The 15,132-nt window shown below is 36.6% G+C and overlaps 1 protein-coding gene across 1 annotated transcript in view; it reads left to right on the top strand.

Moving 5' to 3' along the window:
- LOC124723145 (protein unc-79 homolog) overlaps positions 1–15,132 on the top strand; it is an 868,025-nt gene that overhangs the window by 583,109 nt on the left and 269,784 nt on the right. Inside the window, exon 37 of the mRNA XM_047248336.1 lies at positions 12,456–12,624. Coding sequence (XP_047104292.1) covers positions 12,456–12,624 — 169 coding nt within the window. The remainder of the gene's footprint in view (positions 1–12,455; positions 12,625–15,132) is intronic.

Below are 15,132 nucleotides of genomic sequence, written 5' to 3'. Positions count from 1 at the left end.
TCCCTGCTTGGGTTTTGATTATATCTCATCATGCCCTGAACTGAAGAATAACCTCCTTACTGTCCTCCCCATGTGTCCCTACAGAGGTATTCCATCACCCACTGAACCTACACAACATTCTTGTCCATCCCTACTCCAAATCACCTCATGGTGTATATCCTCCCAATAGACCTAGATGCGAGGCCTGTCCCCTACATTCTCCCACTGCCATCTACTCCAAACCTTTCACGGGCATTTCCTACCCCATAAAAGTCAGAGCTACCTGTGAAAGTAGCCATCTGATCTATTGTACAAACTAAACTGCAACCACTGTGCCAGTTTCAATGTGGGTATGACAACTAACAAGCTGTCTCTCCACATGAATGGAAACCTTGAACTGTGGCCAAGAGACAGCTTGACCACTCATTTGCTGAAGATGTGGCCCAACATGATCTGCTTCATTTCAGTGACTGCTTCACAGCCTGCATAATCTGAATCCTTGTTACCAACATCAGCTTTTCTGGACTGTGCAGGTGGGAACCCTACCAATAACATATCCTTCATTCTCACAACCCCCTGACCTCATCCTTCACTGGTCCCTGTCCTCCAGCAACCTATCCCCTTCCCTGCTTCCACTCCAGTGCTACCCACACCTTCTATCCCACCAATGCCCTTACAAGTCTCATCCCCCTCCCTAATGCTCTCCTCTACCTCCCCACCCAGCAGAGCCTCTTGGTTCTGTACCTAGCAGACTGTCCCTAGGGACTGATGGGCTTTGTAATCTGGTCCCTTCAACCTCCACAAACCAACCAACTGTCCCCACCACAGCCCTGCACAACCCCACTGGCAACACAGCATCCTACCCCACCCGTAAACCTGCTATCGATCCCCATATCCATGCCATGCTTCCTCCTTTCCCCCATCACCCACCTCAGCAGATGGCTGCTCATGCCAGACACAATCACAGTCAGGCCCCAGTGCTCTAAGACAGTGCCCATGTGGTTGTCAGTTGTGCTTGTGGGAATGTGTGTGTGTGTTTTCTATTATGGAACAAGAACCTTTTTGTCCAAAAGCTTAAATTTGGAGCAGTCTTTTTCTTTGTGCCTGTTTGTGGCTCAAGGCTTCCTCTATGTGGTGAGTGACAATCTGTCATTTTCTTATTGAAGCATAAATTATGATACATATTATGATTTGCAAAATTTAAACCAGCTACACTAACTGATTAACAGATAGTTCCAACAATAAATCCTTAACCCATTTACTGCTGCAGCCATCCTTAGTGCATGCCAAATTCAGTGCTGAATTCTTGTTATCTACCTGCAATGAGTACCTAGAATTTAGGATAGTATCATGTGCTGTGTGACCCAAGTGGCCAACCTTGCCCTTTGTTGAATATTTCTGTGTGAAATCTTGTTGCTCACATTTCCTTAACATTAAGACAAACTAAATACCATGACTATAAAAAAAATATTTAAACTTTCTGACTCCGAAGCTTCTTAATAAACTGATTACTATAGTGCAAAAATCACAGAGATATTATAACTGTTTTCCTCTTGAATAATTATTTATTTATAAGTCATGCAGTTGTCTACATGTGTTATCTATGACAAAATTGTAGTATCATTACAGATTCATTTCTGCTGTCCCCATTTCCTGATCTATAATAAAATTGTTGTATCAGCCCACTTCCTGGTTGGTTGATAGGTATGTAGCCGATGGAATTCTGCTACATTGGAAACAAAATAGTACTAACACATGATGGATGAAACATGAACATAAAAAGCAGGTGTTTTCGGGCACAGATGGGCATCCCAGACAAAAAAGAGTCAAATGTCAGCCTTAATTTGAGGAAGAAATTTCTGAGAATGTATGTTTGGAGCAGAGAATTGTATGAAAGTGGATCCTGGACTGTGGAAAAACTGGAAAAGAAGGCAACTGAAGTATTTGCAATGTGCTGCTATGGAAGGCTGCTGAACATTACATAAACAGACAAGATAAAAAATGAGGTTTTCCACAGAATTGGCAAGGAGAAGAACATATGTAAAATATTGACAAAAAGGATGGGCAGGATGATAGAGGGTAAAAGCTATTAGGGAAGACTGAGACTGGGCTATACACAACAAATAATTGATGACACTGAGTGCAAGTGCCACTCTTAGATGTAGACATCAGCACAGGAGAGGAATTCATGTCCACACCTATGCATTAGCTCACTTTCCTTTCAATGTCTCCCAATAAACACATTTGGAAAATGCATCTGAGTAACTATTGAAGGATTCATATCAGCTTCCTCAGTGAACTTATTTTCCAATCTTTTCTTATAGGTTCTTTTTTTTCTCCCGGCAATAGCTGAAACTTTTTTATAGAGTTTTTCACACAATTACTGCCTCATAGAGTATATCAGAAATTAAAATGCACATATTCACAATCTATAAAATGACATTTCTGTACAATTTCACAGTCTTACGTACTGATCAGCAAACATAAATTCCATGTTTATTTCTGCACTGGTCTTCCTGTCAGTTTTTCTTCTATCTCAGCAAGTTGATGCTGCAGGTTGTCACCATCCAAACTTTTCTTGTGGTACACAGCTTGATTGTCAAACATTTTATCAGTTGACAGAAAATGGTTTGTCCTTGATTCAGTTTTTCCTGTTGCATCAGTTCTTACAAGCATAACCACATGTTGTGGTTCTGTGACTGTGAAGTCACAGAAACATATTTGATCTTGAGTACCAGCTTCAGGTTTGAAAGCCTACTTTGTTTCAGTGGAATAAGTTGTTTGAAGGATAGTACCCCTTTCATCAATGAAAAGCTTTTAATGTGAATAAAATTCACTGTGGAATCCCGTTAAGTATTTCCCTGAAAATACCCCTAATTTTTAATGAACTTTTCATTGAGTATGGGGAGATTTGTTGCCAAAGTTCAACATTCTGAACTGTTAAACAAAACTGAGCTAGAAGATAATTTTGTAGGAAACCAAAGTGTGAATGATATTTCCTGCAATACTGCAGTATGCAGCAGTAAAACATATTTATAAAAATAGAGATAAGCCAGCGACCTATTATTATAGACCCATAAACCTCATTCTATCATTTTCATTATCATTTTAGAATGTAGTTTACAAAAGAATACAGAATTACTTTCCTGACAATAACTTTTGAGCAAGTGCACAGTTTGGATTCTGTTGAAGATCCTCTACAGAGAAAACACTTGTTGAAGATCCTCTATAGGGAAGCACTACGTGATTTGTTAAACATTCTTGTCATACTTTTTGAAAGAAATTTCTGCCATTACTATTCATTTATTTCACACAATCATGATTATGGTATTATAAACCAGTCTAACGTGCAAGTTGAAATGCCACAAAGTGTCTGACATACCCAATTGACAAGTTGTTTTGATGATGACATGTCATTTGGACATGTCAGACACTTTAAATTATATTGCAACTTGCACTTGAGAATGGTTATAAAGCCAAAATAATGATTGTGTGAAATAACTGAATAGTAATTTACAGTCAAATGGCAGAAATGTCTTTCAAAAAGTTCTATGTGACTGTGGTCCCCCATAAAGATAAAATCAGTAGCAGGTGTTATAGAAATAATCATAATAAACTGTTGGAATTTCTGAAACTGTACTAAAGCCTTTGTGTGGATCATAAAATTATCTTAAGGAAATAAAATATTATGTTGTTAATCACATTCATATTAATATGATCATGTTTTCACATTGGGTTCTTCGTGTCTGTCTTACACCTATGTTTGATATTAATTTAAATCATTGGACACAATATCAGTTGTACTTCTTGTTCTATTAAACTATTTGGTACATTCTGTTCTACTTTTGAGAGCAAAAACTGAAAAGTCGCTATGGCATTTCCTTAATTTAGACTGTATTTGTAGTATTCGTCATTTGTTGTCTTCTTAGTGATGTTTGTAATCACATGTTGTTGTTTTCTTGCACTTTCATAGATAAATATTTACATAAATACTTTCAAACAATGGAATGTAACAATATTAGAGAAGGAAAGTTGCTACTCATCATATAGCGGAGATGCCGTGTCGCAGATACGCACAACAGAAAGATTCTCACAATTATAGCTTTTGGCCATTAAAGTCTTTGTCAACAAAACACACACACACACACACACACACACACACACACACACACACACACACACACACAACTGCATTTTCAGGCAACTGGAACCACTGGTGGTTCTGAGACTGCAGTTGGGTGTGCGAGCCACATTTGCATGTGTGTGTGTGTGTGTGTGTGTGTGTGTGTGTGTGTGTGTGTGTGTGTGTCTGTGTGTGTCTGTGTGTGTGTCTATTGTTGACAAAGGCCTTAATGGCCAAAAGCTATAACTGTGACAATCTTTTCGTTGTGCCTATCTGCGACTCAGCAACTCCACTATATGATGAGCAGCAACATTCCTTCTCTAATATTGTTCCATAAATACTTTGTAATATAGATATTTCAGTGCTTTGATTTTGCCACCACTCCTTTGATTGTCGAACAGGAAAAAAACTTCTATTGCAATACTTTATTTACAGTAGCCATTCTTTTCCGCACCTATTTCATATACTTCTTGTGCACACAGAATTTTTGTGTCATTCAATAAGATCTATGATCTCTGAAGCTATTTAGAGAACTTTAACTATTTTTTCATTAATTTTGACTTGTTATAGGGCTTCTAATGCATTTTCTGTCAAATTCTACATAACCATTTTCTCCTTCAGTATCCTGAGTGCTAATTCAAAATCAAATTCATTGTTATACTATAGATGAATTTTTCCATCAGAATACCCCAGAAACTTTACAATGAACATGCAGTAAGTAGAAATTTTATGTTTCTGTCTACTACATAGGTCACCACAGACCCTACAAACTTTTCAAATATCTACATCCTTTGAATGTACAAATTAATGGATCCATAATCACCAACTTCTCTTCTTCCAGCTTCTGCCACTATCAAAGATCATTTTGTTACTTCTCTGTATATTTTTTCACAGTTCTTTCATATTTTCAACATGGGTTTCAATATCAAAACTAATCTGTATTCATTACCTAATTTAAATGAAACTATAGTCATTTTCATTACAAATAGTTCTATTTTTCGCAGAAAACAACATGGGAAAACTTTGTCTTGGATACTGAAGGTGTCTTTCATAACATATTATGACCATTAATGTGTCATCGTAGATAACTAGTATTTTATATTTACTGATAAAACATTATCATTCTTAACATAATTACTCTGGGGCATAAATTGAAGCTTGACACTAGCCTTTAGCCACTGACACTTTTTTTTTTCACCAAACTAAGAGTTTCTCAAGTCAGTAAATGTAAGCTCACAGTAACACTCATGTTTCATGAAATGTAGAAGTCATTTGTAGATGGAACAGAAATACATATAACATTCATTCTTAACATAAAGAATAAGTAAACAGTCATGGAGAAAAAATCTGAAAGCTTATGGAGGAAAGAGGTATTATTTTATATGCTTGTGTGTAGTAGAAAATATTAAGTTTTGAAAATGTTCCAGCCTGTGTGTCCTACTGTTTTCTTGTCTTCTTGTGCATTTGTATTTGTATTTTACTAATCTCATAACATACATTTACAGATCATCTTATCATGCTGTACAGGAGACTCGTCAATTTTAGCCTTATGATATACATAATTTCCTCTCACTACTTTTTACCAGTGCAGGTTGATATTGGACACAGTAATATTATTAAATTGTTTTTCTTATGATGTAACAGTACATTATCTATATATATGCATACAATGTCATACACAATGCTGTAATATTAAACAATCACACTATTCAAATGATGATTTCATCGTTTATAAATTACTCAGTTGAATAGTAGCATTTTCCACCAGGAGATCATATAGTTTTCTCTTCAGTGAACCTATCTCCATGCTCAGTACATCACTACCCTTGACTTTATTGTAATTTTTCATTCCCATGTACTGGGGTGTCTGTTGGTAGAGTTTTAAGCGATGTTGTGGAAGTATGAAATTTTCTTTGTGTCTAGTGTTGTACATATGTTTGAAATGGTTTTCTTCTGTTAGCTCAGGATTACTATGTAAAAATATGACATGTCTTTGAACTAATAATTGCAGAATTTTCTGCTAAAACTCTCCTAGATCTTCAATAATAGTACAACTGCATTCAATGTCTATAATTTGTATGTTTAGCTGCCTTTGACATTTTCAAATCATGGTATTTCCTACAAGGCTATGTAGGCCTAATGATTGTGAGAACTTAAGTATGTGACTCCTCATCAGCTGTATACCAGTATTACATATTTAACTTGAACTTCTAAATGCACTGTGAATTGTAATATTCATATAATTCGATCATTTTGGTCATAAAAGGAAATACTGATTAGTGTTTTCATTAAATTTAATTCTGGTCTGATGGTTATTCTGTGTTACAGAAATTTTCACATATAGTTCTGTCATAACCTTTCTGAATGTAACCCATAACGAATACAAAATGCTGCTGTTTAGCATTCACGACACTTCTAAAATGACTCAATTGACAGCTGAGGTCTTTCTTTGCAGTAATTGACATTTACTTTACACATTAATTGAAAAACACAAGTTTCTTCACGGTAACAGTACTATACTAGGTTCATACTGTAATAGTATATTCTGCCTATGCAGCTACCTCAAATAATTGCATTTCCTCTACCCTCTAGCAATAGTAATACCTAGACAATACGAGGTGTGCCTAAAAAGTATCTGACCTTTGATTTTCCCATGCAAACTAGAGACAACAGTGTGGCACCACTGTGCATAGTGAAGGAAGAGATCTTTATGAGCATGCTTGAATTTTGTCCCCACCTTCCATCATGTCAGTCACTGCCTGTTAGTCGCTGAGTGAGGTGCTACACAACGTGTTCATAAGGTTACCGATTCTCTCAAGATGACTGAAGATGTTGAGTAAAGATACTGCATCAAATTTTGTGAAAAGGTTGGTGATTCTCAAAGCAAAGCAGTTCATAAGATTCAGCAGGTGTTTGGAGAAGATGCAATGGGTGTAATACAAATTAAGGAGTGGTTCAACTGATTCAAAAATGGCCACACATCAGCGGAGAGTGACCAGTATTCTGGCAGGCCCCAAGCTGCTCAGAGTGCAGCTGTTGTTGAGGGTGTGCAAAATTTGTTGATGGCGGACCATCATTTGACCATGTGGGAGATTGCCCAAGAGGTTGTTGTGAGTGAAGATTCGGCATATGGCACATGCAATTTTGCATGATGGTTTGAACATGCACTGAGTGGCTGCAAAATTCATGTCCAAGTTGTTGTCGCGGGAACAAAAAGACCCCATTTTGATGTTGCACAGGATCTTCTGGACCCCACCAACACTGATCCTGGGTTTCTGCACACTGTGATTACTGGAGATGAGTCATGGGTGTACAAGTATGACCCAGAAACAAAAAGACAGTTGTCGCAATGGAAGCATCCCGAGTTTCCAAGGCGAAGAAAGTGTGGCAGGTGCGAAGCAAAATCAAGGTGATGCTGACTATCTTCTCTGATGTCCATGGAATTGTGAATCATGAATACACACTGGAAGGACAAACAGTGACAAAGGAGTACGATCAAAATGTTCTCTTGTGGCTCCATTACACAGTTGAGTGCAAAAGACCAGGCATGCGGACGGCGAAAAACTGGCAACTTCATTACGACAATGCCTCCACACATTCATCCCACTTGATCCAAAATTTCTTGGCTGAATATGCAATTACAGCCATTCACCAGCCTCCCTACTCTCCAGACATGGCTCATTGCAACTTCTGGTTGTTTCCAAAATTGAAGACACTACTGAAAGGATCCTGTTTTGAGAGCAGAGAAGAAATAATGCAGAACATGACAATGGAACTGAACACTGTTCCAAAAGAAGACTTGCAGAGTTGTTTCCAGCAGTGGAAGGATTGGTGGGCTAAGTGTGTGCTAGCACAAGGGGCCTACTTTGAAGGGGATTAGAGTTCGAACCTCGTCAGGTATTCGAAATATTTTTTTGGCCAAAGGGTCAGATAATTTGTAGACAGGCCTCATATGACTTTGTTTGTCTTAATCAGTAATGATTGAAATTGACCGTTGTTCAGCTTGCAGTAAAGAAATGTTACTTACATTTTCAAGCGAATAGGGACATCTTTTCATTTAGCAGGACATTAATAGTATGATATTTGAGTGTTTTACTTAAGCCACAAACCAAATTGGTTTATGACTTTTCTCATCTTTCTTCTTTACTTTTTACACCAGAATTCAACTAACTGTACAAACTGAAGGTATCATCATGTTACTAACAGACAATCCTTTCATAAGCCATCACTAACTTCAAGCTGATGGAGGTTTTTGGGATATTAGGTAGTTTTGTAAAAATGTTACTAAAACTACTATTTGTAATTCTGTTAGAGTTGTGGTCAGAAAAAATCCTTTTGTTTGCAGTGACTAGTTTTGAACAAGAGATCCATTATCGAACCATCACCTTCATTGTAAGTATTGACATGTAATACAACCAGTACATTTGCAAATCATCAGAATTTCGTGCCAAACAGCATCAGGACATGAGTTTACACATGTTACTCATGATCACAGTTTGTGGCTATTCGCATAGGTAGTGGTTATGCTGTGTATCAATATTTATGATGGAGGGGCTGCTCTGATAATGGATGTTATGTTCAAAACTAGTCACCTCAAATAAAGGATTTTTTCTCACCACAGTCTTGACAGAGTTACAAGTAATAGTTTTAATAAAACAAGGGGCTGACCCATTTTTCCTTCATTATGCTGAGGGTTCATAAAAATGCTACTGTTTTTGCAACTTATGCTAATTAATATTAAGTTTACAGAATGCTCATTACTGACTTTTAAATTGCTTGAAATTTCAAAGAAAGACAATGTGAACATGAAGGTTCAACACATGTTTCAAAGTTTTTAATGATTACTTAAATTATTCAGTTAGCATAACTGTAGATATAAATTAATAACCATAGCCCTGATGACAGTTATACAGCATGAGTCCCTAACCATTGCCACCAAGAATAACTCTGAAAGTATGATAGGAGCTGAAAAGTTTGTGGGACAAATGTTGCATTAGACAATGGAGGCCATAATATGACGTTGGTTTTTTGTTTCTAGGTGGGGTCACTTCAGAGATATAATGCTCAACTTTAATTTTTTTAAATGGGGTTCTATAGTTTGGTACTTATTTTCTGATAGAGGCTATCGAGATGAATCCAATGATGTGTAACAGTAAAGTCTTCGAAGGTCACAAATTTACAGGAGGTGTTCGAAGTGATGACCACTGGTATCAATGCAGTGCTGCAGTCTTTGTATCATGGATTGAGTAGTATTCCTCATCACATTGGCACTTGTTGAATCACATGCTCTGACAATTCTCTCTTGCATATCTTCAGGTGTAGTTGGAACGTCTTTATAAACAATGTCTTTTACGAATCCCCACAAGAAAAAATCCAGATGTGTCAAGTCTGGTGAACAAGCTAGCCACAGCACATCTCCTCCACACCCAATCCAATGATTTGGGAATTGTCTCTGCAGCTCATTTCTAGCCATCAGTGATAAATGTGCTGGACACCCATTGTGTTGATACCACATTCTGTTCCTTGTTCCTAAAGGTATTTCTTCCAGTAACAGACCTAATGTTTCTTGCAGGAATGTGGTGTAGTTCCTACCACTAAGATTTCTTTTGATGAAATAGGGGCCTATAATTCTGTCCTCCAAAATTCCACACCATACATTCACCGACCACGTTTTTTGGTGTGCAGGTTGCCGCAGCCAATGTGGATTTTCAATTGCCCAAAAATGCATGTTATGCAAATTAATATTTACATGGTTCATGAATGTAGCCTTGTCAGTAAATAAAATCGAATATAAATGTGTCATCCCTCTGAATCTGAAGTTGAGCCCGTTGGCAGAATTCAGTGCGAGCCATACAATCTGCACCAGTTAATTCCTGGTGGAGGCTGATATGGTAAGGATGATATTTGTGGTGATACAGAACCCAAACAACACTACTCTGGCTCATGCCAGATTCCCTTGCAATTTGGCACAAACTAACATAAGGATCTCGAACCACAGTGGCAAGAGTAGCAATATCCATTTCCTTGTGAGTAATTTTCCTTTGCTGGATATGTTTCTGATGCATTAAATTTATCATACACATATTTAAATGTATGACATGTAGGGTTAGTACATTGAGAATATCTTTCAGCATATAAGTCTCTAGCTCTCACTGAAATTTGTTGGCATTTTCCATATATGAGAAGCATATTGAGTTGTTCTTTGATGGAATACATCATTCACAGTCCCTTGATTTAACAGTACTAGTCTTATGGTTCCTATTAGTGTTGTATTGCAAAATCTCTGAATGATGTTTACATGTCAATGGCACATTAGATGGATACACTGTATTCAGCGAATATTTGCTATTTGCATGATATACGAGAGAGAATTGTCAGGGCATGTGCTTTGATAAGTGCCAAAGTGATAAGGAATACCACTCAATCCATGATAAGAAGATTGCAGCACTGCATTGATACCAATGGTTATCACTTTGAACACCTTCTGTAAATGGATGTTCATGCCACCTTTTTGGCCTTTCTTGACCTTCAAAGACTTACCGTTGCACATCATTGGATTCATCTTGATAGCCACTATCAGAAAATATGTACCAAACTATAGCATCCCACTTAAAAAATGAAGTTTATCTTCATATCTCTGATGGAACCCCACCTAACAACAAGAAACCAATGTCATATTATGGCCCCAATTGTCCCATGCAACATTTGTCCCACAAACTTTTCAGCTACTATCATACTGATGGAGTTATTTTTGGTGGCGATAGTTAGTGACTCACCCTGTAATTTATTCTACAGAGGCAGTTGAGAATTTGAGCATTAAGATTCAATTTTGAGTTCTCTCGGTAATAGTTTTGTCCATTCAAAAATTAAATGAAAAAACTAAATGCAAGATAAATTAAAAATGTCACAAGAATTTGAGTTTTCCGAGAGACAAATGCCACCAAATAAAATGTGTATCAGGTAAAAAAGAAGAAAAACTTAGAGACATGTGATGGAGGGAGAGAAAGTGACATTGCCAGATTTTAGAAATAGAATATTTATTTATTTACTTACTTATTGCTCCACAACAAGAAATTAGAAGTAGCAGCTGACAAGGAAAATATACATTAGGAACAAAACGAACACAGGTATAGAAAATAAAAGCTCTGTGGATAAAGAGAGTAACATAACAATTATCTTTGTAAATAACGTTAGTAATGTGTTTAGATTAATAAAGCTATAGGAAATTTTTTAAAAGTTCGTGGGAAAAGGGAATAGTAATCAAAACTGAACAATTCAGAATCAGATTGTGATGGAAGCAGATAGAGAGAAGATATAATGCCAGTAACATACAACAGAATCATTTTAAGAATTAAGTGGTTCAGGGGAAGTCACCAGTAAACAGTTGAATTTCAACTTCTCCAACCCTTAACAAATTTTTTGAAAATGATCTGTATGGTTTTTAAAAAATCTGTAAAATCTGTCATAACAGTGACAAGTAAATTGAAGTGTATATTTACAGTAAAAATATAAATAGTTTCACAATGGACAAAAATGTAATGAAAATTATTTTACCAACTATATTAAGCAATATGAATCAACATTTATGGAGATGATAAAGATGGTAAAGTAAATGGCAAACAAGAATTTCATGTGCACTCATGGAAATAAGCCAAAGGTAAAATGATATTTTGTAGGATCTGAATACAGTAAAACAGCTACCAAATTAGAAACTGCAAAATTACTGTAAGTGCAAAATTCGTTATACCTAATATGTCATAGAATCAAAATATAGCAAATGTTTCTTTATAAATGTATCAAAAGCAGATGTCAACATAAGTTTCTCCCTGAATCATGTATGTACCTTTGATTTAGGTCATGGGAAATACGAGTTTTACTCAATCTATGAAAAATTTAGCAAAGCAACAGAGAAAGTAATATTAACTCTGAAATGATTACAGGACTGGATGAAATATGTACTACAGCAACTAATGCAGCTTGTAAAGTAGTTTCTTCTCATCTCCTCAACTTACTAGTGCATTAATTTAGGAGTTATTAGCCATTTTCATAAATTTATGTGTTCAAAACCACATTAAAGTCAGATTGGAGAGTATTTAGAATAATCTTGTTTCTGATAGAATTGACAAATGTGTAATGATAGAGAAGAAAAAAAAATTACTTTCATATGAATTTTCAGATAGATGGGAAGAATAAATAAAAATGGTACAAGTCAAAATTAAATGAGGTAGTTTATGATCATTCAGAAAAATTGTCATAGGGAAGGCTCCCTAATTGTTTGTCTTGATCTTAAGGTTGGAAATTGCTATGCCATGAAAAAGTGGTCAGTAAAGCTGTTGGTCTTTATATGTTACAGTGTACTTCACCCACAGCTAATCGAGAAGAGTCTACACATGGAGTAAACCTAAGACGTCTTATCAAACAAACTGCAGTTGACTCTCCTCCACCACATATACAAGGGGAATTAGAAGACTACCATTCATCATCCCACAGAATTGTACAATATGACAGAAAAACTCAAATAGGTTTGTTCATTTCATGTGTGTAAATGTTTTCATGTTGTAGTCATTTTCTTCCATTCTGTTGCAATTGCATTTCAAGTTATTTTATTACATATCTACAGGAGATGTTTTATATGGACATCATTTTACAATAGGATAGAAGTGAGCAAGCTGGTATTTTGAAGTTTGCTTCTACAAAAACCTATTAAATGTTACTGTTCTTAAGACCTACCCAACAGCCTTGCTGCAGTGGTAACACTGGTGCCCATCAGATCACTGAAGTTAAGTGCTGTTGGACTATGCTAGTATTTGGATGGGTGACCATCCAGTCTGCTCAATGCTGTTGACAAGTGGGGTGCATTCAGCCCTTGTGGGGCATACTGAGAAGCTACTTGATTGAGAAGTAATGGTTCCAGTCTTGTAAACTGACATATGGCTGGGAGAGTGGTGTGTTGACCACATGCCTCTCCATGTCTGCATCCAGTGATGCCCGATGCCCGTGGGCTGAGGATAACACAGCAGCTGGTCAGTACCATTGGTCCTTCATGACCTGTTTGGGCAGAGGTTTTTTTTTTTAGTTCTTAAGACCTAAAAATAGCATAGAAATGGTCTGAACCATATGTTTCTACTTTCAAAGTTGTTACAGAAATCTAGGGAAAAAAACATGTACTTCTTGTGATGTTTGGATTTTAATTTCTGCAGTTGTTACATGCCACATATAAACAGTTTTGAAACCTGGAGCACCATGAAGGAACTGTCTAAAATGAAATTGATACAGATTAGATACAAACCAATATACAGTTTTTTTTGCAATAGTTAGAGTATAATCTAAAACCATTACATACTGAAATCAGAGCCTCAAAATATTATGGTATGCAATCAAAGAGGGCCTTGATGTGTTCCTGGAAAAACTACCTCCACTCAGTTTTTATGTGAGGCCAAAAAACTACCAAATTTGTTACTGTAGGGCAGTGATGAACAAGTTACAGATCAACCTGTCCCCAGATATGTTCCACACATTATGTTTGAGGCAAACTTGGAGATCAAGGAAATGATTACAGCCTTGTTTCTTTCAGAATTGCTTTTACATTCCTTGTCAATATGGAAAGCTATTCTACAGCTAAAAAAGTGCCATGTTAAACAGCTTTGATGTGTAGTACCTTAGATTCAAAAATCGTTCTGATATATCACTTACTGTTCAGATCATTCTGAAATAATAGAACCTGACATTGAATATTGTTATCAGAGATGCCCCAAACGCCATACTTGGTACTTGTCGATTATGATATTTGGCAGAATAAGTTTCCAGTTTGCTGTTATCATGGTAGCCTGTAAGACATTTGTGGCTGTCACAGACAGACTGTTACAGCAGGTTTCACACAAAACAACTAAGATTCGCACACAGCATGCCATTAACTTTATTCACAATCTCATTACTGTCTGAAGCAATTTTAGTATCTGCTTAATGAAAGCTAACATAGTGATATGTGTGCCACCAGTTTAGCTCACAGTCAGCAGCATTAGACCATAAGTGCAGACAGGTCCACACACTTGGCCATGCTGTAACATTGTGGCCACACTGTGGACAAAAAGGTATAATACAGCCTTGTGACAAAGAACAGCAGTTATCCTGTGCTGTAATCACACTGTGTAATTTAGTACCAGTTTCTCATTGTGTATAATGCTCTTCTAATTACTAGCTCAACTAGAGCATTTCTATCATAGCATCACAGCTTGTACAATATAAGTTGTCACTCTTTGACTGTCCCAGTTCTCAAAGAACAAATCATCTACCCCCATTTGAATTCTGACAGGCTGATGTTCCCTCTGCTGTGCTGCCAAAGTATACTGGTGCTTGTTGTCACGTTGCCACTTCATTTCATGACACTTTTTTTTCTGTAACACTGACTTTCCCAATCACACAATGGAGGATGTTGTTTGATCTATGTGTATCCTGTTTCTCAAAATGTTCATAATCTGATGCTGATACATTGTTCTACACATCTGCTTGAATTTTGAATCATTTGTTTCATCTCTTTCTTTGCATTTCAATTTTCAGAAATGTGAATTTAGTTGCTGAAGTGAAAGTAAGTTTTACTGTCATCATTCTTGATAATTTTTTGGGGCAAATAATAAAAATTTTAAATTTGTATTATAAAACATTTCAACCAATGTTCAGTAAGAATTGGCTCCAGAGTATTACAATCTGATTGTATTCTAAATTACATCCTTGTGTACCTTTTCCTTGTGGAAGGCAGTGCAAGTGTATGAACCACGGGGGAGTGTAATGGAATTTTGAGAGTCCTGAGCTGGCCGACACTTGAAGATGGACACAAACTACCCAATGAGGAGCATGAAGATTAGGTTAAATTACATTAGATGTGCCTTTTGTTCAAATGAATCAATAGTGAGGAGCTCCTACAGGACATAAAACATGTCTGAAAAACAAGAAGACACAATAAATATTTACAAATAAAAACAAATATGCTAGTGTATGTTCTACAGATCATAAATGAAGTGGTCCCCATGGAT

This window comes from Schistocerca piceifrons, chromosome X, assembly GCF_021461385.2.
Source record: "Schistocerca piceifrons isolate TAMUIC-IGC-003096 chromosome X, iqSchPice1.1, whole genome shotgun sequence".
Taxonomy (NCBI): Eukaryota; Metazoa; Arthropoda; class Insecta; order Orthoptera; family Acrididae; genus Schistocerca; species Schistocerca piceifrons.
Note: the sequence above shows the minus strand (reverse complement) of the source record. Positions and strands in the feature narration are given on the sequence as shown.